Consider the following 27,036-nt stretch of genomic DNA (forward strand, 5'->3'; position numbering starts at 1 on the left):
TGGGCGGCCCTGAAAAGGGCCTTTTTCTCAGTAAGTGCAAGGCACGGGGCTCGGGCCTAGCCGCCGAAGCCGTAGAGCGTGCGTCCCTGGCGCTTGAGCGCGTAGACCACGTCCATGGCCGTGACCGTCTTGCGCTTGGCGTGCTCGGTGTAGGTGACGGCGTCGCGGATGACGTTCTCCAGGAAGACCTTGAGCACCCCGCGGGTCTCCTCGTAGATGAGGCCGGAGATGCGCTTGACGCCGCCGCGCCGGGCCAGGCGGCGGATGGCGGGCTTGGTGATGCCCTGGATGTTGTCGCGCAGCACCTTGCGGTGGCGCTTGGCGCCGCCCTTGCCCAGGCCCTTCCCGCCCTTGCCGCGGCCAGACATGCTGAAGCAGGGAACGCTGCGCAGCGTCTTGGGGCAGAGGAGACCAGGGACGGGCCTTTATAGGCCTGTCTGCGGACCGAACTGAGAACCGCAGGGAAGGAGGCGGGAAGGCCCGCCCAGGTGGGGGAGGGAAGCCTGGTCGGGACGGAACAAAGAGGCCTTGTTCTGCCTCGTCCTGCTGCTGTGACTTGGTGATTGTTCCCATCGTGATGTTTTAAGGCTTTCTAAAGCTGTTTTAGATGCAGAAGCAAAACATTAAAACTGTGAAAAATGCAGAAAAAGGCAATCAACAAAATAACCCCTTATCCCACCGCTCAGAGGTTACTTCTGCTACTATTTGGTGAACAGGTAAAGGCACAAATTTCTTTTTTCGAGGAAAATTTATATAATGCTATACATAGTGCTTTGTAATCTCCTTACATTGATCGTATTTTAATCAATTTCTCTAATCTAAAACATTTTAGAAAGGAAGTTTAGCATAGGCTTAATTCCTTCTTATGAATTCTCCACAGTATTTTTAACAAATTCCCTCGCAATTTCTTTATAGGACAGATTTTGCATTTTACATTTAAGTTTTACCATAGTTACCCAAAGTATTCTTCACTGCACTTGGAACCATTTCCTTTACTGCTGTCAGACTTTTATACTTTAGCTGTATGACAGGTTTCACGATTCAGTACTGAAGACATCTCGTTATTTTTCTTTTCAAAACTTCCTGGCCTAGTTTCACCAAGATTCCTCTTCTGGGGAACTTTCGAATCGTTTTGTGAAATTTGACCAAACAATTTCTGAGATTTTGGTCATAATTGCATTAAATGTAAAAAAATACCTGGGTATAATTTAAATCCCTAAAAGATCAAATTCTTATATCCAGAAATATGGTGTATCTACTTCTTAAAACCTTTTTTATTAAAGTTTTGGGTCTCATAAACATTTAACATAACTTTATTTATTTACTACAAAAGCAATCATGCTCATGTTTGAAATTTTTGTGACATTCAGATTAGGGGGATAAAACCATCTGTAGTTGAACCATCAGATATAATCCCCATCAACACTGCAATAAGCATATTGATATTTTAAAAAATAATTTTATTTGCATATAATCAATTTTCTTAACGTTTTTACAAATGCATGTTCTTACTATGAAATTCTTTTTACACAAATGAAATTTTAAAAATCTCTGTAACTATTTAATGTAACCCAGTGGTTTTCAATGGTTTGTTTTAGATAAGAGCTGAAACTCTGGAGTTAGGAAAACCTGGCTTTAAAATAATAAATTTTCTCTGCTGTCCAGACTTGCTTATGCTTTTATCTGTTTTTGCTTGTTTTTATTTTTTTTCTTTATTTTGCTTATGTTTTAAAATCTTTGCTTCCCCTTTATAAAGTGGGATGGCTAGTAACAGCATTTACCTCAAAGGGTTACTATAAGAATTAATGGAGATTAAAATTTGAGTAATTAGGTTCATTGAAATCCAGATTTGAGTCCTCCAGTATCAGATAATTGTAAAGTTTTAAAAAAGACAAAAAGGTAACATTTCTCTCTTGTGATTGTGTTGAGCCCTATTTATATACAAGAAATATCATTTGCATCTGATTGTCAGACATTCCAAGAAGAAATACAAGTATTTCAAGAGACTCAGAAAAATAAATTGGTCCCAAAGGAGTAGAAATGCAATAGAAATTCAAGAGAGAAACTAGAATTGAGGTGAAAAATGTCTTTGATAAGTGAAAATAGATATTAGCTGATGATATGTACTTTAGCTGGAGAGGAATTGAAGACCCTCTTTTACTAGGGCGTCTTGAACCTAAGAGGAGCTGGTGAGTGATGATGTGGCGACAATAAAAAAATCATTAAAAAGGTGAGGACTAGATGGTATTAAGCAAAGATGATTATATATTTTTTACCTAATATGGCTAAGGTAAAGACTTTATATATATATATATATAACATTTTGTGTTGATTAGTATGCTAGCCACAAGACAAGGGCCCATCGGCACTGCCGTTTAAGCAGGGTGCCTAGCACCAGAGGTTCACAATTGAGTCAACTGAACAGAAGGGAAGTTAGGCCTACATTTAACTTCCTAAACTTTGTGCCACGTGGAGATTTGGAATTGGAAGGACAAAGGATTTTACTAACCATCTTGATTTGCATGAAGTTCCATTTTAACCAGGGTATTAGAAAAAAGAAATGGAGGCTAACCGAAGGAGGCTGACATACCAATAACTCTTTGCGTTGCTGATAAATCCCTGGCCCAGCCTGGGAGAACTGTAACAGACTTCAAGCTGACACTGGCAAGGTCTGCTGATCTTCACCAGACAAACTACATCAACACTCCCTTGCTAACCAACTAACTAGGGCTCAAGGACACCCTGCCCGAACAGCCCCTTTAACCCTCATAGTAACCCCAAATCTTGGCTCCATTAGCTCTAGATCCCCCCACACCTTTCCTTCCTCTAACACCCATATATAAGCTGCTCCCCAGCTGCGCCCCAGCTGTCCCTCCAGCAGAAAACTCTTGTTGTTGGTCCTGCATTAACTCAACTTCAGTTGGACAGTTAATAAACCTGCCCTGAATTTCCTTTATTAAATGTGCTCATCTCCAAAACTGGTACCAGAAAATAATCCCAGGATAACCCAAATCTTGTTATACGGAGTTTTTCAAATTTCCAGATTAGGAAAAGGAGCCTCACTATCAGCATTGTGGGAAGAGAACAAAGTTAAATTTACATGGTTAGTAGGAATGGGTATTGAACTCAGGACCTCGCTGATGAGGAGCAGGCGCTGAACCACGTGAGGTACACACACTCCCTTATAATTTTTAAATAAGATTAAAAAGACCACCCTTTTCAACTAGCTGCTCTGGTATTCTATCGTTTAGAGATATGTATTAATTTTCCTAATTTATGTATCATGTATATCGTAACTTTACTTTACAAGTAGCATCCTATCGCAAATTGTGCAGCACAGCTCCCTCTGCTGATGAAATGGGTGGCTCTGAAAAGAGCCTTTGGGTTTGAAGGCGTGTGCTGCCGAGACGCTCACTTGCCCTTGGCCTTGTGGTGGCTCTCGGTCTTCTTGGGCAGCAGCACGGCCTGGATGTTGGGCAGCACGCCGCCCTGCGCGATGGTGACCTTGCCGAGCAGCTTGTTGAGCTCCTCGTCGTTGCGGATGGCCAGCTGCAGGTGGCGCGGGATGATGCGCGTCTTCTTGTTGTCGCGGGCCGCGTTGCCCGCCAGCTCGAGGATCTCGGCCGTGAGGTACTCGAGCACGGCGGCCAGGTAGACCGGGGCGCCGGCGCCGACCCGCTCGGCGTAGTTGCCCTTGCGCAGCAGGCGGTGCACGCGGCCCACGGGGAACTGCAGGCCGGCCCGCGACGAGCGCGTCTTGGCCTTGGCGCGCGCCTTGCCGCCCTGCTTGCCGCGTCCAGACATGACCAACGGATTTAAAACTGCCTCTGCGAAGCCTAAGCCTGCCGGCAGGGGCGGCCCCTCTTATAATGCTGGCGGGGCGCGAAAATGAAGCTACGCTATTGGCTAACCTCGCAGTTTCATTTAAACCAATGGAAGACTGTGTTTGAAATCTTCCAATTCTGATTGGACGAAATTTCCATACGACGTTATGCGGGGTTTTCACCAATCAGAGTCGTGGCTTTACTCGGCCTGTTTTACTTAAGAAGCTGTGAGCGGAAGAGGGAACTGTTTCCTAGTCATTCTCTCTGCGTGTGACTTCTCTGTTCTTAACCATGCCTGAGCCGGCCAAGTCCGCTCCCGCCCCGAAGAAGGGCTCCAAGAAGGCGGTGACCAAGGCGCAGAAGAAGGACGGCAAGAAGCGCAAGCGCAGCCGCAAGGAGAGCTACTCGGTCTACGTGTACAAGGTGCTCAAGCAGGTGCACCCCGACACCGGCATCTCGTCCAAGGCCATGGGCATCATGAACTCCTTCGTCAACGACATCTTCGAGCGCATCGCGGGCGAGGCGTCGCGCCTGGCGCATTACAACAAGCGCTCGACCATCACGTCGCGGGAGATCCAGACGGCCGTGCGCCTGCTGCTGCCCGGGGAGCTGGCCAAGCACGCCGTGTCCGAGGGCACCAAGGCCGTCACCAAGTACACCAGCGCCAAGTGAGCCCGCCCGCCGCACAGCAGGATTCTCCATTCCGCCTACACCCCAAAGGCTCTTTTCAGAGCCACCCACTCTTTCCAAAGAGAACTGGCACTTTTTTTTCCCCTTAACTTAGTTTCTAAGTTCCCTTTAGGTTTCTCTTTTGTAACATAAGTATTGGGGATGATTTTTTTGTTACCCAGGTCTGCGTTTTCATAAAATGACATGTCTATAAAGAAAGAGGAGGAAGAAGTTAGAACCTAACTAAATAACCCGGCCTCACCAGTTAAGGATGGGGGTTGGGTCCTCACTCCCCGCAGTTTTCTACTGGCTGCCCTGTGCATTTGTTCTGATTGGAGGCGCTGCTTTTGAAAACCCCTGTGTGGCAGGTGAGAGCCACAGTATACTCCTCACTCCTCCCGACCCCACATCCTCAGTGAAAATTACTCCAGTGTAATATGTGATTTGGTCCTTGTTCCTGTAATCTGCTATTGGTTCACCTCCATTAGAGATAGGCTTTCTGGTTCTATTATTTTTATGCTGTCAGTCTTTTTCTTAAGGTTTAGTGCTGTAGGTCAGTGTTTTTTCATTTTGTTGGCCTGAATTAGCTCCACATTTCATTTCAATTCTAAACAGGCAATCTTTTGGGAGAAAGCAGAAAGGCATTTTCTCGTGAAGGGTAGCTCTGCCTGCCAGTGTTTAGGTCAGCATTTTACAGTCGTTTTGGCTCTCGTTTATCAATGTGGAGAAACAAATCTCGAGCATTGTACAGGCCCTCAGAAATATCAAAACCCAGCACTTTTATAAATTTTCTAGTTATTCAATCTTTTACCATTATAAGACACAAAACCTTAGGCTTGTGGGAAGAGAAAGCACAGAGCTTGGGTTGAATTTATGAGCTCAGCAAGCACAGGACAGAGTTGAGTCTCCAGACCAAGGAAGTGACTTTCTTCAGCCTGGAAAAGGTGACTGGAACCAGGTGGAGACTGTGTGTGGGACTTGATATGAGTCCAATTCTTTACTGTATCATGCGACATTATTAGATCTGAAAATGAGTACTGTGCTGATACAGTGGAGGAATGGGCTAATATCAGGTTTACAAATATAGAATTAATATTCCCTGAAATGTACCTTAGAGCTGCTCTCCAGTGCTAAATTCTTGCTCATCCACTATCCAAATTTTGTCTTCAAAGCCAATCCTCAGACTACCTCTGAAACCTTCCCCAATTATTGCGTTTCCTTTTTTGGAGATTCTCCAGATTACCAGATTTTGTAGGGAAGCAGAGGGGAGGGAAGAGAGAGGATATAGAAGAATTGGAAAACAATTTCAGATTATATATTCTTTTCAAATATACAGAGACTATTTCTCACATGACCATGTATTGGGACACAAACAGCAGTGTGCTGGTGTTTAACAACCCATTCTCTGGGTGAAAACACAATGATAAGTAGTGTTTCTCAGTTTCTGTGGGATAGATAGAACCATGGCCAATTCCAAACTCCCAACTTGAGATCTTGGAGCTGGAACAAGATGTGCACAATCCTTTTTTTCAAGCTGAAATAACCTTCAAAGGAGAGATTACAATGGAAATTATAAAACATTTTGGACTGCAAAATAAAGGAAATTTCATACTATAAAATTTATAGGATGTTGTTAAAGCCTTGGTTAGAGATAAAAATATAAATGTTTAACTTCAAAAAGAAAATAATCATCAAACATATAAAAAAAGTTAGAAAAGAACAGTGAATTCAACCCAAAGAAAGTGGAAGGAAAAAATACTTATGGAAGTTGTAGTAAATGAAAAAACACAAAAAATATATGAAAGTTACTACCCCTTTATCTTCAATCCAGCAAGAATGGCCTGTTGAAACTTTCTCAAACTTTGAATATCTCAGACTTCCTCTTCCACTTCATCTCTTTTTCCCCCATAATATTCCTTGTTTATTAGAATCTGAATGTGTACATATTGCATCCAATGTAATATATATAATATTTACATTTCTTAGCTTTTTTATTTAGATGAGTTTATCTATAAATGCACTTACCTCATCTGCTTTTAAGGGTACATGAGATTACATAGTTTCTTTTTTTAAAAAATCAAATGGTAAATAATCTTAACATTTGCAAAATCCCTTTTGTCATGTAAGGTAACTATCCCTGGGCATGACTCTAGGGGTAAAGCACTTGGGGGTCAAAGATAGTGACCAGATTTGTGTTTAATTTAGTGCTTTTACTTCAGCATTCCTTTAGCCACTAATTACATAATCCCCAGCTTCTCAGACCTCTTTGAATCAGCTTTGTCATTCCATTGATTCTCTCATTAAGAAGGATGGAAACGGACTTTGGCCCAGTGGTTGGGGCGTCCGTCTACCACATGGGAGGCCCGCGGTTCAAGCCCCGGGCCTCCTTGACCCGTGTGGAGCTGGCCCATGCGCAGTGCTGATGCGCGCAAGGAGTGCCGTGCCACACAGGGGTGTCCCCCGCGTAGGGGAGCCCCACGCGCAAGGAGTGCACCCGTAAGGAGAGCCGCCCAGCGCCAAGGAGAGAGCAGCCTGCCCAGGATTGGTGCCGCCCACACTTCCCGTGCCGCTGACGACAACAGAAGCGGACAAAGAAACAAGACGCAGCAAAGAGACACAGAGAACAGACAAAGAGACACAGAGAACAGACAACCGGGGGAGGGGAGGGGAAGGGAATTAAATAAATAAAAATAAATCTAAAAAAAAAAAAAAAAAAAAAAAGAAGGAAAATAAGACTTTGACATATACTCACTATTTGTATGAAATGATAATTTTAACAGTTTTAGAAGTTTGCTCTGTCAAAAGCAAACTCTTGTTTTTGAATTATGAGTCACTCGTGTTTTCCTCCCACATATATAATAAAATCATATTTACTTCTCTTAAAAGACTAAAAATTTGGTAAACTCTGACACTGAGGAAGGAAAAAAATAGACATATTTTAAATATAAATATTAAAATAGTATAAATTTAAATAAATAGAATATATTTTAAAATTTACATAAAGCTATTATGAACAATATTTATACCAATGAATATAAAGGTTTAGGCGAAATGTACAAAATTTCCAGAAAACCTCAATTTGCCATACCTGACTGCAGTAGGTAGAATTATGTCCTCTCAAGGGATATGTTGAAGCCCTAACCCTCTATAGTTATGAATGTAACGTATTTAGAAATAGGGTCTTTGCACGTGTCAAATTAAGATGAGGTCATCCTGGATTAGGGCAGCTCTAAATCCAATGACTGGTTTCTTCATACGAGAAAGGAAAGGAGAATTGGGCACATAGACCCAGAGAAGAAGCTATGGGAAGACGGAGCCAAGATTGGATTGATACACTCCAGCCAAGGATTGCCAGAAGTCACAGAAGCTAGGAAGAGAGGGAAGGGAAGGTCCTTCTCTAGAGCTTTCAGGAGTGTCACGGCCATGCCAGCACCTTGATTTCAGACTTCTAGTCTCCAGAACTGAGAGAGAATGAATTTCTGTTACTTTAAGCCACCAGAATGTTGGTAATTTGTTACAACAGCCCTAGGCCCAAGAAGAAACAGAAAATCAAAATAGTCCAATAAGTAGTGGGGAAACTTACTCTGTAATTTTTAAAAATCCTCCCATAAAGAAAACTCTGTGCCAATGGCTTCGCTCTTATGTTCCACCAAGTGTTTTAGAAAGAAACACCAATTTTACCTTCTTCCAGAGAATGGAAAAAGAAGAAACATTTCAGCTTATTTTATGAAAGGAGTATAAATTAATCCCTAAAGTCAAAGACATTGACAAAATGAAATTATGGGCCATTATCATGCATGAATATAGATGCAAAATCCTTTAAAAATAGTTACAGGGATAGAGCTATATATAAGGGTATGGCATCATGTTCAAGTTGGGGGTATTACAAGAATGCAAGGTTGTTTTAGTATTTCAGAATGTCAGTGCAATACATCACATAAACCTAAAAAAAAAGAGAGACAAAGAAGACCCTCATAAACGGTGCAAAAATAATGTTGAAAGCTTCTGTTTAAAGCTTGTGAATGCTGAAGAAGAGGAATCAAGGAGATGAGCCTCAAGACACTGAAGGGGCCAGAGCACATGAAGCCTAGAGCCAAGGAAAGGGCTTGGGAAGTTCCTGAGCAGAGGAGATGATCTGACTCAAAGCTTTTAGAGGCTCCCTGGGCTCTAAGGAGAGTGTAGAGTAGAGGAACGCAGGGCTGGGAGCAGGTGCACCTGTGAGAGTCCAGGGCACTAGCCCAAGAGGCAAGAGGCAGGGGTTGGGCCAGGATAGGAGTGGCCGTGGAGTGAGGGGAAATGCTCTAAGCCTGGATCAAGTGACCACCGAAGCACCTGTCAAAGGGGCCTTCTTGGCCAGTCTCATTACTCTGCACACTTCTGACCCTGGAAATGTCACCTCCTTTCTCAAAATCCTTTTCAAAACAACCCCATTCCCCAGAAATGAATCCAGACTCACCACCCTGGGCAAATTATACTTGGGATCCAGTGTCCCCTTACAGCTTTTCCTAATTTCTCCATTAAAAATAATTGCTTGGCAAGTGCATGTAGCTCAGTGGTCGAGCGCGTGCTTCCCACATAAAATAATAGTAATAATGATAGCTTGTCTTTAGTGCAACCACAGACCTTTAAGTAATTTCGTTCTTCATTTTATCAGTGGGTATTATAAGCTTGAAGGGGTGGGGTATTTATCCCCATTTATCCCCATCTAGTTCCTAGAGCTCTTTGCACTCTTCAGGGCCTGCAGAAATGCTTATTAAATCCCTCATATTCACTTTCATATTCATATTCATATTCAACATGTATGTATATATTCAGCTCTGAAGGAGGCGAGAGGAGAAACTTTTTGACATTGTTCAAGTCTGGACAAATTCTTTTGTGCGATTTTTTTGTACTGCACATCTGCCTTTATCTCACGCAGCCTCCAAAAAGGTGCTCACCTCAGAGAGGTGGACCTCTGCAACAGGTGGTAAAAGGTATTAGCAACTGGATAAATCAGCCATCTGTAGAAGTAAGACATTTAGGATGGTTTGTACAATTTCGGATGAGGAGATTCAGGTGTTTTCCAAGTCAAGCTAAGCCGTGATCAAATTCACTTAACATGCCCAACACTAAGTCATGACTGAAGGATGGCAAACTGCATGGGATCTAGAAATGAGTGACAAAGAGATAAGCTTTCTTACAATCTCCATGGAGGGGAGTGTTCTGATTCCAATGAGGAAAATGTTAAGTTCCCTAAGCTGGAGAAAGGCCATTTACTCAGGTGACAAAGCTAGAAGAAAAAAAAAATCCTTTGGGTTTAGATTCCCTCATCTAGTCTATCCTCCAATCTGTTTCTTTCTTCTATATACATTTTTCCTCTGCGAGGCAGGGGGAAGGTTGGTGCAGATACTGACAGAAAAAATTACTTGGGGCACATTAGGTGAACTCCTCAAGCTACCGGGTATAAATCCCAGTTTAAAACAGTAAAATGCCATTCTGGTTTGGATTAGCTTAAATCAGCTTCCCCAAGACTGACCAGCAATGGCTGGTTGATGAAGATTGTTTCAGCAGAGCATTGATGCTTGGCTCATGAAGGCACATATGAGCCACAATATCTAACTGTGAGTTCTTTTCTTCCTCCTTCTTTTAAGAATTATACCTTTTTAAAGAATGGAGAGTTAGCTGGGACCTGTGATGTGAACATTATTTATACAGAAGGGCCACAAATGTCCTCTATGTGCTTCCCTCCATTCTGCACCACAGATTTTAATCAACCGCCTCCCCTTCTTCCCTGATGACAATTTCAAGTCATTCAAGCATTCTCAATAGTCAAAACTGTAATATTCATATTCTTAAATACATACATACATATACATATATATATATATATGTCTATCATGTACATCCCCTCCAATTGTTTTGTGTGGTTTTTTAGGAAGTATGGAGGATTGAACTCCGGACCTCATACATGCGAAGCAGGCGCAGAACCACTGAGCAACAGTGGCTCCCCATATTGTATTTTTAATAAGCAGTGGCCTCTGTAATCTCTCTCCTGGGCCTGGTGTATATAACTTCATCCCTCTAAATCCTCTCCCCATTTCCTCTCCTGGATTTTATCTGTAAAACAGAGGCCCGCCAGGCCAGAACAGTCAGGAGGGCTTCAGAGTCAGCAAAGACTCAAGGCGGGTGGAGAATAAATTAGAATATAGATAGGCTGGGAAATCAGGGGAAGAGAATTTAAGCATATTTCATGAAGTAGAATTCTACCAAATCTGTGCTGAACACAGATTCAATTACATCAAAAGGAGTAAAGAAACGGCTGAAATGAAATCCATCAGGATCCCCCAAACACTTGCTGGGATTCAATATTCTTGGGCCAGCGCCCTTAGACCAGGTGCAGGGTTTTTTGGAGATTGGTTGCAGACTCTTAATTTTAGCCCAAACCTTAAGCTTTCTGAACCCACAGTCCTTAATGGCTTCTGTCAGTCTCTTTCTTCTTCTCCTCTCTAAAAGAAATTCAATAATATCTAGAGAGACACTTATGCTCTCATTTGTTAGTTTTCTTTTGTCAGACTAGACAATGCTTGGAACTTGTTTTTACACAAGGGTTCTTTTCCTCTCTCTAGTTTTCAGATCAGTGTTTTGATATATAAAAGAAATTTATGTCACATACATTTAAAGTATAAAGGAAGTTATATCAAATACCCATGACCCAACTTCTAACCCCAAACTAGAATACTGTCAGCAACTTGTATTTATCTGGTTTTTTCCCCTCTTTTTGCTGTCTTTATTACCAAGGTAATTTTTTATTAAGCTTCCTTTTTAAAAAAGTTTTTATAATCATATACACACATGCAATTTTATATGCTTAAAAATAGGTAATTTGGCTTTATTTTTTAAAGCTGTTTTATTGAGATATATCTACATATCATACAATCCATCCAAAGTGTACAATCAATGGCTTTTAATATAATCAGTGTTGTGCATTCATCACCACCACAAAAGATATTAGAACAATTTTTTGTCTTACAATTGAATAAAAAAATTTTATTGTAACATAAAATTTGCCATTTTTAATGTACAATTCAGAGGCATTAATTGCATTTACAATGATGTGCAAGCATCACCACCATCCATTACCAAAACTTTTTCATCACCCAAAACAGAAACTGTGTACCCATTAAATAACTCCCAAGATTCAATTTCTTTGTCTTTTCTATGAGAGCAGTTATAGGTTTATAGAAAAACCATGCTGAACAGTAGTTTCCATGTACACCCCCTCACAGTTTCCCCTTTTATTTACACTTTGCATTAGTGTCGTACTTCTGTTAGACTTGATAAAACAATGTTATATAATTATACTGTTAACTATAGTCGTTAGTTTACGTTAGGATTCATTATGTCATACAGTTTTTCTGGTAAGTTATATACAACTTAAAATTTCCCATTTTATCCACTTAGAACAATTTCATTACTCCAAAAACCATAGTGAAAACTCATGTGAAATATGAATATGGCTAATATTGCATATATAATAAATTGGCAGACAGATTTTTATTTCCTGTGGGGGAGGCCATGGCAGAGTATAGCCCTTCCTTCTCAAATTTCTTATTTTCTTTTGAAATTTCTTCCAGTTAAAAAACACTAAGTAACGCATATATGAGTTTTTCTTTGATACTGAAAAAATGTATGTTGTTACAAGATGTTAAATCAGGCAAAACAAACAAAACCCCTTTATGGTAAGTGAAAGAAACCAGACACAAAGTACTACATATTTGCATGATGGCATTTATATAAAATGTAACTACAAATCAATTTATAAAGGTAGAATCAGAGTAGTGTTCATGTAGGGCTGGGGAAGGATAGAGGGATTGAGAAGTGACAGCTAAAGGGTGTGGAGTTTTTCTTACTGGATTTATACAAAGGTATATTTAAACCTTCTGACATCCTGGTTTCTGAAATTCAACTATATACTGAGACTAGTTCAATCATTTCCTCCGCTGTGTGCGTCTGTTGTATAAATATACCTCAAAAAATGTCTTTGTTCTTTTGGCCACGAAAATGTGGTTTATTTCTAGTGTTTTCCTATTAAGAACCCCTCTGCTCCAGAAATTCCTGTCTTCTGCTGTACGTATGTGCAGTATCCTCTCACTTAAATAGGAATGAAAATATTGGCTAGTGGAGTACCCTAATTGGATAAAGATTTTTAGCAAATACAAGTCAATGTGGAAGGGCTCTTACGCTGATTCCTGGGCAAAGGCCAAATTACTTTAAATATGCCACAGCTAAGGGCTTAAAACTTGACAGATTTTGACTTCCCGAGGACGGCGGCAGGGAATAGTCCTACCCCTGCTTAACCCTTCTGATTTTCTTTTGAAATTTCTTCCGATTGAAAAACACTAAATGCAAAAGTGGCATTAAGAAAACTTGTAGATACTGAAACTAAATTGATATTTTAGCATATTTCCTCACTAACTAAAAACTACTTCTCGAATAATGGGAGATAAACTCCTAAATATCCATAAAATATTGAAGGGGGGACAGAAATAAATGCGGCCCACAATGGGAATTTCCTTGAGAAACGGGGCTAAAAATGGGCGAACACTCTCCAACTCCGTATAGCCTGGAGCTCTCGATCCACAATCATGACAGTTTAGAAAACAATGATGTAATTTAAATTCCCTGCCCAGCGACTGGACTGGTCATGGATATCAAGGACTCAGTGAGATTTGAATACCGCGCTGCCTGCCTTTCCCTTCTCACTCGCTATAAAATTTTGCAAACCCAGACTAAGGGAACCGGGACCCGCCCAAGGAAGCGTGGGCGAGAAGGGTCTTTGTTTCCTTACTATTGGTACGTGTGAAGTCCCTCATTATCCAGGACACCAATAACAATGACTGGTCGAGGGCCAACGGATTAATACCAGAACACTTTCACATGTTTAAAATCGAGTGGACCTTACCGGGGCTTTGAAACTTCTGCAACATGTACGGACGCTGTAGTGCGACGCCATTTAACAAGATGAAAATAAGGAAGTGCAGAAGGGTCCATTCCGCTGCAACATGTACGCAGCACTTACCAGCAGGAAGCTAAGTGTGCCAGTTCTCTTTGGAAAGAGTGGGTGGCTCTGAAAAGAGCCTTTGGGGTGTAGGCGGAATGGAGAATCCTGCTGTGCGGCGGGCGGGCTCACTTGGCGCTGGTGTACTTGGTGACGGCCTTGGTGCCCTCGGACACGGCGTGCTTGGCCAGCTCCCCGGGCAGCAGCAGGCGCACGGCCGTCTGGATCTCCCGCGACGTGATGGTCGAGCGCTTGTTGTAATGCGCCAGGCGCGACGCCTCGCCCGCGATGCGCTCGAAGATGTCGTTGACGAAGGAGTTCATGATGCCCATGGCCTTGGACGAGATGCCGGTGTCGGGGTGCACCTGCTTGAGCACCTTGTACACGTAGACCGAGTAGCTCTCCTTGCGGCTGCGCTTGCGCTTCTTGCCGTCCTTCTTCTGCGCCTTGGTCACCGCCTTCTTGGAGCCCTTCTTCGGGGCGGGAGCGGACTTGGCCGGCTCAGGCATGGTTAAGAACAGAGAAGTCACACGCAGAGAGAATGACTAGGAAACAGTTCCCTCTTCCGCTCACAGCTTCTTAAGTAAAACAGGCCGAGTAAAGCCACGACTCTGATTGGTGAAAACCCCGCATAACGTCGTATGGAAATTTCGTCCAATCAGAATTGGAAGATTTCAAACACAGTCTTCCATTGGTTTAAATGAAACTACGAGGTTAGCCAATAGCGTAGCTTCATTTTCGCGCCCCGCCAGCATTATAAGAGGGGCCGCCCCTGCCGGCAGGCTTAGGCTTCGCAGAGGCAGTTTTAAGTCCGTTGGTCATGTCTGGACGCGGCAAGCAGGGCGGCAAGGCGCGCGCCAAGGCCAAGACGCGCTCGTCGCGGGCCGGCCTGCAGTTCCCCGTGGGCCGCGTGCACCGCCTGCTGCGCAAGGGCAACTACGCCGAGCGGGTCGGCGCCGGCGCCCCGGTCTACCTGGCCGCCGTGCTCGAGTACCTCACGGCCGAGATCCTCGAGCTGGCGGGCAACGCGGCCCGCGACAACAAGAAGACGCGCATCATCCCGCGCCACCTGCAGCTGGCCATCCGCAACGACGAGGAGCTCAACAAGCTGCTGGGCAAGGTCACCATCGCGCAGGGCGGCGTGCTGCCCAACATCCAGGCCGTGCTGCTGCCCAAGAAGACCGAGAGCCACCACAAGGCCAAGGGCAAGTGAGCGTCTCGGCAGCGCACCACTCCGTCCAAACCAAAGGCTCTTTTCAGAGCCACCCACCGCTTCTTGGAAGGGCTGTTCCGCTATGCTCAGTATTGTCAGGGCTGGCCGTGCGCACCGTTGCACCGTTTGGAGCTTTTAGGTTCCTCCCTAGCACCTTCGTGTCACGGAGGAGGCTCAAACATCAGTTTAAACCCGTGGGCCCAAAACACGAATTTTACTGAGTATCTTTTACATCCTTGTATTCGCTTTTCTCTTACACCCAGAAATCCCAGAAATAAGTTACCCATTTACCCAATCAGAATAAGCGCGCGTGTTTTTCAATTCCAAGTTTGGGTGGCCAATAATACTCACACCGTTTAATACTACGAACCAGAGACATTCATGCCAGGTGGAACTTCCCGGAGCTAAGTAACTGCTCTTGCCGCAACATCCTTATAAAAGTCCTTGCTACTCTAACCACTTCCAATGACGAAAATACGGAAACATGGGACTGAAAACCCTTCTTTGAACGAACTATAAATTATAGGCTTAGCCTAAAACAGTAATGAAACTGAGCAACAGTAAGTTTACCATTTATCACGTATCTGCACACCGACAGGAATAGCACTGTCAGAAAGGTTTGAATTAAGTGTTCACGGTAAAAATAAAGGAAGAGCTCACTCGTAAACCTGCAGGACACAGTGCACAGCCTTTTCCAGAGCTCTCTGGGTGGCTCTGAAAAGAGCCTTTGGGGCCTCGCTGCCGTCTACCACGCCGGCTTCCTACTTCTTCTTGGGCGCCGCCTTCTTCGCCTTCGCAGCTTTGGGCTTGGCTGCCTTGGGCTTGGCGGCCTTGGGCTTCGCCGCCTTGGGTTTCACGGCCTTGGGCTTGGCTGGGCTCTTGGCCGCCTTTTTCGGCTTGGCGGCGGCCTTTGCCTTCTTAGGGCTCTTGGCCACTTTCTTGACGCCGGCCGCCGCGGGCTTCTTGGCCTTTTTCGGAGTCTTCTTCACTGCCTTCTTCGCCCCAGCAGCCTTCTTGGGCTTCTTAGGCGTAGCCCCGGCGGGCTTCTTGGCCTTGGCCGCGCCGCCCTTCTTGGCCTTGGGCTTGGCCTCCCCGGGCGCCTTCTTGCTGAGCTTGAAGGAGCCGGAGGCGCCGGTGCCCTTGGTCTGCACCAGGGTGCCCTTGCTCACCAGGCTCTTGAGGCCCAGCTTGATGCGGCTGTTGTTCTTCTCCACGTCGTAGCCGGCGGCCGCCAGCGCCTTCTTGAGCGCGGCCAAGGAGAGACCATTGCGCTCCTTGGAGGCGGCCACGGCCTTCGTGATCAGCTCAGAGACCGGGGGCCCGGACGCCTTGCGCTTTGCCGCGCCGCCGCCCGCTGCCTTCTTAGTCGCCTTCTTCTTGGCAGGAGACTTTTCCACTGGCGCCGGGGCGGCGGTCTCCGCAGGAGCAGTTTCCGACATGGCTAAAGGAGGAAACGAGAACAAGGAGAGATCTCCAGTTGAAAGAGAGCAAGTTTTGCAATGCTGACCTAGTCCCTCCCCGGGCTTATATAAGCCGACTCTGCCGCGTGATTGGTGGAGCGTCCGATCCGCCGCCCTCCGGCTGCCGCCGCTCGGGGTTGGACTCCCCAGTTGTGTTTGTTAGTCGCCAAAATTTCCTTAAATCCTGAAAACAGCCGTTCAAAATTTGGCGCTTTGAAACTCCAGAGGAAAAAAACGGCCTCGAGGTTCACTGACTTGTTTGTGTTTGCATGAACCGCGAGCACGTGATAAAAGATATTTTTGAAAATCCCTTCAGGTTTTCCAACGAATCCACCCGGCTGAGGACATGGTCCTAGTTAGTCGCATGTTGCAATAAACTCCTACCAAGGATCGAGCAAAAGTTATCTGAAAAGATTTGTCCCTAGGTGTGGCCTTTGATTTTTGGACAAGGAAAGATACTAGGTTTCTTGGTTTGGGGATATACTTTGTTTCCCAGTGTGGCAAGTAACACAGGATTGCCTACAGACCCAAATTAACCGCCTTAGACCCTTCTTTAAAAACCGGTTCTGCCTCCCAGGAGTTTCCGCATCCAAGTGTCCTTAGAGAACGGGGCTTTGCGGCTTGAAAAAAGCTCGATTGCCAACGTGACTTCTTGCACGTTGCAGCAGGATGAATGGAGATCGCTTTGACCTCAGAATCCAAAATCCCGGATTCGAATTTAAATTTTATGGTATCTGACTGATTTGTTTTCTCTTTATTTCCTGTCAGTCATTAAATCTGATAAAAATGCATAGCTAGATGATGTTTTAGAAAAAACCCTTAAACCTGCTAGAGAGTATTCAAAGGACTCCCAATGTCCCCCAGAGCAAAACTCAAAACTGTTTAGGTGACCTTAGTCCCTCAGGGTTGCATGCCTGTTTTTGTTTTTTTTTCAGTGCACCCACATCAACCTCTTAGCTCAAAATGTGTAGGGAGTATCCTCTTGTGTAAGCAGCCAAGAGACATCAATGTGAATATTTCATTATTAGACCCATATTCTAGAAAAACAGCTGGCTACTGACAGAAGCGTGGATAGGGTACTAAGGAACTAGATTAGAGACCAAGGGACTCAAATTTCTAAGCGCATTGGCAGTCAAGTTGTCAGTGAAAAACTGTTAAGACTGTGGAAAAAGGGGAAAATAATTCCGCCATTCAGCTCTGGGAAGGGCTGGCAAACTATGGCTTGTAGGTGAAACCTAGAAAAATGAGTTTTGCATGCCCCAAAGTTTCAATTACCAAATTTTGGGAAGGGCCTAGGGAAAAAAACCCCTCAGCTGCAGGTTCTTGAAGGTAGGGGTTGGGAATGAGCCGTTTTTCTTTTCCTGCAAGAATAGGTTTTAGAATGTCCCACAACAAAGCACTGTCAGATGGAGAGTGTGGCATTTAAATGTAAACTGCCCCTGCTCATCCCTGCGTAACTAAACAGGTGTATGCAAACCCATGTTGGCCATGTGTCTGGCCCCGGCAACTTACAGGGAAACAATGTATAGGATTTGGGGAGTTAACAGCTCCTTTGCTGACAATTGAGGGGCTCTTAAAAGAGCCTTTAGACTATGGTATGCTTAACTACTGCCCGACTTAGGCCCTCTCGCCGCGGATGCGGCGGGCGAGCTGGATGTCCTTGGGCATGATGGTGACGCGCTTGGCGTGGATGGCGCAGAGGTTGGTGTCCTCGAAGAGCCCCACCAGGTAGGCCTCGCACGCCTCCTGCAGCGCCATGACGGCCGAGCTCTGGAAGCGCAGGTCGGTCTTGAAGTCCTGCGCGATCTCGCGCACCAGGCGCTGGAACGGCAGCTTGCGGATCAGCAGCTCGGTGGACTTCTGGTAGCGGCGGATCTCGCGCAGCGCCACGGTGCCGGGCCGGTAGCGGTGCGGCTTCTTGACGCCGCCCGTGGCCGGCGCGCTCTTGCGGGCCGCCTTGGTGGCCAGCTGCTTGCGGGGCGCCTTGCCGCCGGTCGACTTGCGGGCCGTCTGCTTCGTGCGGGCCATGGCTAGCCAGGTAACTGCTGCTCAACCAGTGTGACTCTGCAGCGCGTGTCCCAGTATTTATAGCGGATCTCGCGTTCTGATTGGACAATAGAGTGCGGCCCCGACCTGCCTCCTCTACTTCACTGGTTACCCGTTCCATCCCTCACTTGAATGGGAAATATTTCCGCCTCCTCAGTGTGGGAAGTCCACAAAGAAACGCGGCTCTGTACAAAGCCTCTAAAATTTTCTATGAATCGATATTATAAACGAGCGGTTTCTAATTTTCTGATCATTCTCAAAGACCCATGCATAGGCTATCAGTAAGTAAAATTGCATACATTTAATATTCAACCTACAGAAGTAATATTTCAATTATTTTCCTTAGATAACTCATGATGACTTAAAGGGCATTATGTAATTTTAGGTCAGTAAAAGAATGGAATGCTGGTCCATAATTGCAGAAATATATATATGACATGAGAATGTTGTTAGCTTGAGAATCTGAGCGTGCCTTGCACTCTTATTTGGATTCTTGCAACATATAAAATTAAGAGGAAAATTTACAAATCGTTTGTAAAGGGGGAGTTCCAAGTGGATTGAAACTCGAGTTGCTATGCGTCACGCCAGCACCTCTCTCAGATGAGTGTGCTTAAGGGCCGCCCGAACTATTTCAAGCTAAGTTTCTCTGTAAAGGGTACTTTAGTATTTTCGGCTTTGAGGCCTATGCTATGGAACATCTATTCTAACTGCCGTTGCAGCGTGAAAACTAAGTCACAGAGCAAATACCTCTGGACGTTTTAAAAGCTGGTGGACTGGTCGTGGCCATGTGCCCTAAGAACTGGTCATTCCGACTGCAAGTTCGCAACACAACGTAACTGACGTATTGTTTGCATACCTAGTAAGTGAAATGGAAAAGCCTAAAATTATCAAATTTGGGAGGGTAATAGGCCCCCAAAAGCCACAAACCTCATCTGGAAAGTCTTATTAAAACAGAAAAGCGCAGCTAAGTTATGAAGAAATAAATCCTTAAGTTGGAGGACTCAGGCTTCTCGACTGCAAAACCATTGTTACCTACCTACAGTGGTAAGAACAGCATGATAGTAGCATAAAGATATCAGTGAGTCCAGAAATAAGACACTCTTCACAAGCAGAGACGTCTTTGTTCAACCAACTGGGCCTGAACAGTTTGCTCAGCAGCTGGGGCAGGGAAAACTGCTGAGCCACTCAAGAGCGCTAGTAAAGGCTGTTTTACTTGCACCCGGAAACGCGAATGCTTTGAAAGTGACCGCAGCTCTTCCACAGATCTCTTGGGTGGCCCTGAAAAGGGCCTTTTTGTTGTCAAAAACGGGGATACTTAGCAGCCCTAGCCGCCGAAGCCGTAGAGCGTGCGTCCCTGGCGCTTGAGCGCGTAGACCACGTCCATGGCCGTGACCGTCTTGCGCTTGGCGTGCTCGGTGTAGGTGACGGCGTCGCGGATGACGTTCTCCAGGAAGACCTTGAGCACCCCGCGGGTCTCCTCGTAGATGAGGCCGGAGATGCGCTTGACGCCGCCGCGCCGGGCCAGGCGGCGGATGGCGGGCTTGGTGATGCCCTGGATGTTGTCGCGCAGCACCTTGCGGTGGCGCTTGGCGCCGCCCTTGCCCAGGCCCTTCCCGCCCTTGCCGCGGCCAGACATGTCTGCAGCTACACCGTGAAGCGCTGACGGGCACGCTTATATAGTGGTGCGTCGGACCTGTTTGGGAACCCCGCACGCTAGTTGCGTCCCCTCGGTCCCCAGTTTTGGAGCCCTGCCCACTTTGTCAAGAGGACGGGAAGGGGCGGTGCTTGAAGGCCCGGTTCTAGAGTGAGGCCTAAGTAAAATTCACCTTAGAGCCGTTCGGGATCCCAGGCCGCCTCCTCGGCGCCTTGCGCCTGCGCACACCTGCAAGGCCGTTCCGCGCCTCCAGGATCCCTCGGCTTCCGTAGCTTCTGCTCCTGCGGCCGCGGAAGGGAGTGTCCACGTGGAGAGCGAGGGCCGCAGGCGTTGTCGTCCTTTGTGAAACCGTCTCTTTATGGGCAACGGCTTTCCCTATAATTATTTAATCAGCTTGAGAAGTATTGACTGAAATTAACCCCGCCTATTTATAGCCTCCAGGTGGAGGTCTTCACCTTTCTCTAACTTGGTTTCTGCCTATTTCCTAACTTTTTGTCTCCTCACTTTCTCTTCCTCCCCTCCTCCCAAACCGCTTCTTTTTTGGGAGAGGGTTGGTTTTTCTTTTTCTTTTTTCCGTCATCCCCATAACACAGTTTTGCAGGTTGTTTGAGGAGGACAGCTTATACCTTCCCTTTCACCAGAGAGTCAGTCAGCGGGCATAAGGGCCGCTGTGATCTCCCTTTGGAAAATCAACACTCCCTCCTCTCTGCTGAACCAGGAAATCATCTGCACACAGAAACCCCGGTCCTTGAATTTACAAATAAAATTCAGAATGGAGATATAAAGGATGACTTTATCCCAGGAAAAATAAAGCCGGAGGTTCCTCTCATGCCGGTTTATTTGTATAGAGACTCACCCGAGCGAGTAAAGCCTTGCCCATTGCCCTGCTAAGAATAAGAACTGCCCCCCAAAGAGGACGTGGCTTAAGTTCTTATGAAATGATCTGTGGAAGGCCGTTTCTTAAAAATGTGTATACAGGTAGCACACATACTAGTCTTGATTTAACCACTCTCCACCATGTTAGATCTTCGGGTGCAACTCTGAATGACCTTTCAGGAAACATCCTGATGCCCTGGGAGACCCCAACCTACTTAACTTGACACCCTTGCTGGCCTTGTTTTCTTGTGCTAGTCTCTCTCCTCGTGGCAGGGATTATCTGGAGCCTGGCTAACCTAAACTTTTGGGTTTTCCTCATAAACAAACCCCACTAAATACCAGCAGAGCTCCCTTCATTTTGCTCCTTGATCTTCTGTCCCTACACAACATCCCCTGCCTCATGAGTAAGTTATCTTAAAACTGATCACAACTTTGTATGTTTAAGCGATTGCAGGCTACTGAACTCTTTGTAGCACACGGGCTCTCCAGGCCAATATCCCAGAAAAAGGAATGCCCAGTCAACAGTATCTCCATTGTATGGATCTCACCTCTCACCAGAAAACCCTTTAACAATGCCCCATCTCAGCAGGAAGTAGGTAGATCAAATGACGCCCAAATTCCCAAGATTGGAGATGTATATTTAATCGGGAAAATCATAGTACTAGAAAAACCCAGGTATTGTACTGAAACTTTGTAATCAATGGTTATATAGATGCCTTTATATTATTGTGTTTTTAAATAGCAAAAGATTAATACCTGAAATTGCTGAAACTGGTTGGACGTAAGCTAGACCTGCTGTTATGACGGTCATTCTAAGCAGGTCTCATCCCTGTTTATGGTTATGCAAAACTTAGCCTCTCCCTTTTGTATAAACCCTCCCCCCTACTGTTTAATATCCATTTGGAAACCTCGTGACTGACCTCTACTCTGTTCTTTCCTATCTGAGAATTTTGATCTGCCTTATGAATGCCCTGTACTCTGTACATTCGTATCCCAGGATCTTTTTTTTTAACTTTATTTTTTATATTTAATAATTGAAAATATGAACAATAACTTAAAAAGAAAATGCAGTTGAATAAAAACATACATTTCTCAATTAAATGTGCTGAGTACATATAATTTTTTTTCTGAATTGTGCATTATGTTACACAATATATTTGGTTCATAGAAATGCAATCATAAAGTATTTGTCCTTCTGTGCCTGGCTTGCTTGGCTCAGCATAATGTCCTCCAGGTTCACCCATGTTGTCAAATGCTTTATGACTTCATTTCTCCTTACAGCTGCATAATATTCCGCCATGTGAACACACCACAGTTTGTTTATCCATTCATTGGTTGATGGACTCCTGAGTTGTTTCCAACTTTTATGCCAGGATCTTGATCTGTGATAATGACTATAACCTTGTAACTCACCCTGGTTCAGTACCCACTCCTCCATGTTCAACCCCTGATGGTTATTAGTGAAGGAACCTGTGTCCAGCGTTGCCCCAATTATCCATTAACTTCCCAATAAGTAAGAAATATTCGAATGTCTGCAGTTTGAGAAGGTTGATTTGAGACTGCATATCTCTGGTCTCCTGCTGGTGAATAAATCCGCTTTTCCTTGCTAGCCTAGTTTGGTTTCTCTGTCTTCTGCCAAGCCGAGCAAACGAGCCCAGCCACGGACCACCACGGCCCCTCTTTGCTTCACTCCTTCTGCTCCTGCTTGTCTTCAGGTATGATTGTTTTCCCCTTGAAATTTTGACAGCCTTCTCCAGCCCATAAACTCCCTTCTCTTTTCCCAAGCATCAGTTTATATAACTAGTTTGGTGTAACCATTAACAGGGAGAGACTAGTTTAGGACAGCCATCTCCATAGCAACTATACACAAGGGTGAAGCCAGTCTAGAGTAACCATGATTGAGGGTGAGGCCAATCTAGCCCGTTGCAGTATTTTGTTCATTAATTTTTAGCTATTCTATAATATACTTGCAGAGTAGAAAAAGCATCTATGTAACAATTCAGTAATCATAATCATTTGTTAGTTCTTAAATCTGTTATAATAACATACTCTGAAATGTCTGTAATTTGGCATGGTTGCCCTGGCAATGCTTTGTCCAAGGGATAATATTTTCATTGTCATCTATGTTTTTCAAAGATGTAAATACTTATGAGTTCTCTTTGTTAAATCAGATAATTTGGTAAAATTCTCTTCTCCCACCTGCTTGGAGGAAGCAAATACAAGGACTCTTCAGATTTCTTAATTCAAAATACTTTGACAATCTTGCTTCATTTAAACTGAGTATTCTTTTAATGCCTCCTTTTTGTCTTCCACAGCAAATAATAGTGTGAATTGACAGGAGTTGACCAATTAACCCTTTTTGATTAATTAGGTAATTAAAAATACCTCAAAAAATTTGAGGCATTTTTTTTCCCCTCACATTTGGAGAAAGAGCCTTTCCCAAGAGAAATGCTGAAAAGTGTTTTAAGTTTCATGAATCCCCCTTGCCCTGAGTCAAGGAATAGATGAGGCCTATTTACTTTCCAATTTTCTTGGGTTGTGTGCGGACCCACACTTGTCTAGTTAGCATTGTTGTGCTGAAAATAAAATAAACAGCCTTAAGGGGGGGGGCGGTGCAGAGCAAATTTATTGAACTAAAGTTGTATTAACCAAAAGAGGTTTCTGCTCGAAGGACGAGCAGCTTCTGTGGCTGTGTGAAACAAAGGGATGTGCGGGGAATACGGAGGGATAAAGCTGTCATGGTTTACGGTTACTATGAGTGCTTTGGGAGCTGTTTGGGCAGGGTGTCCTTGAGGCCCAGTTTGGTAATTAGCAAGCAGGGTGTTAATGTAAGATTGTGGTGATGATTTGCACACTTTGCTGGTGTCAGCTTGAACTCTTTGTTGCAGTTTTTTTCTCCCAAGCTGGGGCAAGGCGTTTTGTCAGGGCCACAAAGGATTATTGATATGTCACCTGCTTCAGTTAAACTCCATTTCTTCTTTATAATCCCCTGGATAAAATGGAAGGTCAGGCAAATCAAGATGGTTGGTAAAATCATTGATCATTTCAGTTTCTCATTTTCTTAATATTCTAAGTTCAGAGGGTTGGACTTGATCCTTTTCAATATGACTATATTTTCAGTTTGATATGCCAGATAGCTATCTCCTCAACACCCAAGTTTGCTTTGCTTAGATCTTTGGAGTTGGCTGGTAGGTTGGATTTTACATCTTTTATTGTCCTTTCTTTGTTCTTTATTCAGAATTAGTTTCCTTACATACACACACACACTCACATATAAACACATTTGCAGTCATCTAAAACACCAACACATCAGGGTCTCTTCTTCCCCCATGAACTTATCGTTCAATCCCTTCTTCTGCTCCAGAGTTTCTTACACTTTCACATATATTGGCTTTTCACCAGGTCAGAACCTTAAATATGAGACATGGAAGTATGGAGCTTTCTATCTTCCCATGTTCTATTGCATAACAATCACCACCTCTGCTCTCATCCTTAAGCAGCCTGAGGCTTCTAAAACAGGGGTTCTTAGCAAGGGGTCTGAGAGTTTGATTTGAAGTTCAAAAAAAATCATTATTCTTGTGGGAACGTGTTGGTGCAAGTGCGACATATTTATTAAATAAGACACCATAAAATGTGGACTTAGTAAGGGGTCTGTGTTTTTCACCTGACTGGCAAAGGGGTCCGTGGAACAGAAAAGGTCAAGAACCCCTGGTCTAAAGCCTCCGTGGGTCATTAAGATCAAGTAAAGAGCCATGAAGATGCAGGATCCTTTTATCCTCCCTGATCTCACCCTCAGTCTTACCACACCCTCTTTCCTGAGGCTCACTAGGCATTATTTGTCTGCTCATGGCTTGAAACCTGATTTGCAGACCCGTTTATTAGAGAAACCAGTTATCTCTTCCTGAAACTCCCTCAAAACCCAAATGTGCTCCCCAATGTACAAAACGTTTCATACCTACTGCCCTCTCCTTGTTCTACCAAATGCCCTACACTGAATTTTTGCAATTTCTTGCCGCATTGTGACCGTGATTGCTTTAAATTTCCCTCCCAAGGTTATAAATACATTCTCTTCTAATTTGGGTAACGTTCATGCCTGAGACGTATCAAACAATAGTCACTAGAAACTCTCTGATTCCCTTTCACTCAACGCATCTCGCCTCGTCAGCATCTCAAGGGTGGGATGTTGAGAGAATATGAGTGAAGATGAAGATGCAGGTGAGGGTCTGTGGTGTAGGGGCCCACTGCCTCGCTTGCCAAGCTTCAGAACAGGGGCAGAGGCTAGGAACACGGTTTCTAACTTGCACCCCTTAACAAGAGACTGGTGCTCTGCCAGTCATGCTCTTTAAAAGGTACTCAGACTTGGTTTTGGAGGTTATTCCAGGTTATTTAGAAGTAAAGCTAGATAATTCTGTTGAAGATTTGGCATAGGCTTGCCCAGGTGGGACCAAGCGGCAGTAGGGCTCAGACCGACTCTCGGGTGCAGCTCTGGTTTTAGCAATTAATTTGCATCTTGAATTCAAAAGAGAGCTTTTCCTAGTGTGCACTATTCTTTATTTACTCATTCCTCTAAGACAGCTCACCTTCCTGCTACCTAAACCAGCCTTGAACATCTTCTTACGGAGCTGTAAGAGAGTTTCCGTGGGGCATAGGCCCGGGCACAGCAGGGCTGGGCCATAGGTTATAAGCACCCAATTTTATTATTTTATTAAATAAATCAGATGGTTCTCCAAAATGTCTGGAACAAAATTACCTTCAATACCTGAAAGTGTAAGTTTCCCCACCTCCCATCCAATATTTGGCTATATACATTTTCTGATTTGCCCACTGATCGGTGGTATGCGGTATCTTGTTGTCATTTGCCTCTCTCAGATAACTAACGATGTTGAATAGTTCATGTATTTTTCTTTGTTTTTATTTTGTACATTTAATATAATTGAAACTATAAACAATTAAAAACTAAAAAGAAAACACAGTTGAATAAAAACAGTCATTTTCAATTAAATGTACTGGATACATATAAAAAATTTTTTTGAATCATCCAATATGTTCACATATTTTTCTGCCATTCAAGTGTCTCTATTTAAAATCGGAATTTTTTCTTTAAGATAGGAAACGAACTAATATACTCAAGGCATATTTTCTTACACAGAACAATCAATTGTTCCTATAAAACTTTCAAGCTATTATGTGGATGAAAAATTTAATGGAATATATAGAAATGGGTACTTTCTATCTCAGACATTTCTGACATTGCCCAGAGATTTTGGGAAAACCTTATTGTTACTGACAGAGACATATAAAGCTCAATTTTTAAAAACTTTACAATTGTTCATAATGAGAACCATCAATGGGAAGGGCTTCTGGCAGAGGATCCCATGGTGGAGAGGAAATGTCCCTAAGCTTTATTTACAGCACATTCTTTGTGATTGTGTTTGCTCTACTGTTTCATATCTTTGCAGGGCTTCTGCCATTGTGGGGTGAGGGTGGCATGGGTGGTACCCAGAATTGGAAGACAAGGTTGGAAATTGCACCTTTTGAAACAGAAACTAACAGAAATCATCATCAAAGAAATAACATTGGCCATTAGCAGAAGTGACATCATTAAAATCATATGATTATGTAACTAATTACATTGGCTTGTTTCCCTATTCTCACTCAAAGACAAGTGACACCCTGATCAGATCCAAATCAGAGGACTTGGTGTATTTCCCCAGTTCTATGAAGGGCATAACAAACCAAGATGCAGCGATGAAATTAGATGATTAAACACCTAATATGTTTCTGGGGCACTGTTTCTAAGGCACTTTCATATACTACCTTTTTTTTTTTTTGAACCATGGACCTCGGATGTGGGAAGCCAGCCTTCAACCACAGAGCTCCCCGTATATTACAGTTAACTTTTAAAACAATCCCTTGAGGAAAATGACAAAGAATCATTTTACAGTTAAGGAAAATGGCATCCAAAATATCCTGTCATCAAATTGATTATTACTCTAAATTTGTGTGGGACCTGGAAAAAGGAAATTCACAGAATAAAAATAAAATTTGGAATGGCTTATTTAACAAGTATATCTTACCATTAGAGACCAGTACCTTGGATGGGTAGAAATTTCCCCAAAATGCTGTATTAACACCAAACTCCTTTACCAAGAATTCCTGTTTATCAAATAGCTGAGCCCTAATTAGGTTTCACAGTTCTCACCTTACTGATAATTTTCTTCTTCTTTTTAAATTTTATTTTTTAAAAAGTTTTAGAT

At 43.9% G+C, this 27,036-nt stretch overlaps 8 protein-coding genes across 9 annotated transcripts; 2 read left to right on the forward strand and 6 right to left on the reverse strand.

Annotated features, from left to right (window-relative positions):
- Nucleotides 1-384, reverse strand: LOC101443856 (histone H4). The gene has a single exon (XM_004481851.5). The coding sequence runs from the start codon at nt 366-368 to the stop codon at nt 57-59; it is 312 nt and encodes a 103-aa protein (XP_004481908.3). The 5' UTR covers nt 369-384; the 3' UTR covers nt 1-56.
- Nucleotides 385-3,361: 2,977 nt separating this feature from the next.
- On the reverse strand, nt 3,362-3,820 carry LOC101442971 (histone H2A type 1). Its single transcript, XM_004481849.4, has one exon. It carries the CDS (start codon nt 3,802-3,804, stop codon nt 3,412-3,414), a length of 393 nt encoding a protein of 130 aa, XP_004481906.1. The 5' UTR covers nt 3,805-3,820; the 3' UTR covers nt 3,362-3,411.
- Nucleotides 3,821-3,954: 134 nt separating this feature from the next.
- Nucleotides 3,955-4,597, forward strand: LOC101443415 (histone H2B type 1-K). The gene has a single exon (XM_004481850.4). The coding sequence runs from the start codon at nt 4,116-4,118 to the stop codon at nt 4,494-4,496; it is 381 nt and encodes a 126-aa protein (XP_004481907.1). The 5' UTR covers nt 3,955-4,115; the 3' UTR covers nt 4,497-4,597.
- Nucleotides 4,598-11,330: 6,733 nt separating this feature from the next.
- Nucleotides 11,331-14,039, reverse strand: LOC101441648 (histone H2B type 1-K). The gene has a single exon (XM_058285380.1). It carries the CDS (start codon nt 14,037-14,039, stop codon nt 13,659-13,661), a length of 381 nt encoding a protein of 126 aa, XP_058141363.1. The 3' UTR covers nt 11,331-13,658.
- On the reverse strand, nt 11,331-20,141 carry H1-5 (H1.5 linker histone, cluster member). 2 transcript variants are annotated; one of them, XM_058285379.1, is made up of 2 exons: nt 20,076-20,141; nt 11,331-16,184 (listed from the first exon to the last, which is right to left on the reverse strand). In XM_058285379.1, exon 2 carries the CDS (start codon nt 16,180-16,182, stop codon nt 15,505-15,507), a length of 678 nt encoding a protein of 225 aa, XP_058141362.1. In that variant the 5' UTR covers nt 16,183-16,184; nt 20,076-20,141; the 3' UTR covers nt 11,331-15,504. The 2 variants fall into 2 exon arrangements, with proteins under 2 accessions (XP_058141362.1, XP_058141361.1); XM_058285378.1 differs by having other exon boundaries at nt 19,286-20,109.
- Nucleotides 14,351-14,799, forward strand: LOC101442083 (histone H2A type 1). The gene has a single exon (XM_004481847.5). The coding sequence runs from the start codon at nt 14,351-14,353 to the stop codon at nt 14,741-14,743; it is 393 nt and encodes a 130-aa protein (XP_004481904.1). The 3' UTR covers nt 14,744-14,799.
- LOC139437317 (histone H3.1) lies at nt 17,766-18,247 on the reverse strand. Its single transcript, XM_071211018.1, has one exon. It carries the CDS (start codon nt 18,229-18,231, stop codon nt 17,821-17,823), a length of 411 nt encoding a protein of 136 aa, XP_071067119.1. The 5' UTR covers nt 18,232-18,247; the 3' UTR covers nt 17,766-17,820.
- On the reverse strand, nt 19,522-19,885 carry LOC139437318 (histone H4). The gene has a single exon (XM_071211019.1). The coding sequence runs from the start codon at nt 19,883-19,885 to the stop codon at nt 19,574-19,576; it is 312 nt and encodes a 103-aa protein (XP_071067120.1). The 3' UTR covers nt 19,522-19,573.
- Nucleotides 20,142-27,036: the final 6,895 nt, after the last annotated feature.

Source organism: Dasypus novemcinctus, chromosome 22 (genome assembly GCF_030445035.2).
Source record: "Dasypus novemcinctus isolate mDasNov1 chromosome 22, mDasNov1.1.hap2, whole genome shotgun sequence".
NCBI lineage: Eukaryota > Metazoa > Chordata > Mammalia > Cingulata > Dasypodidae > Dasypus > Dasypus novemcinctus.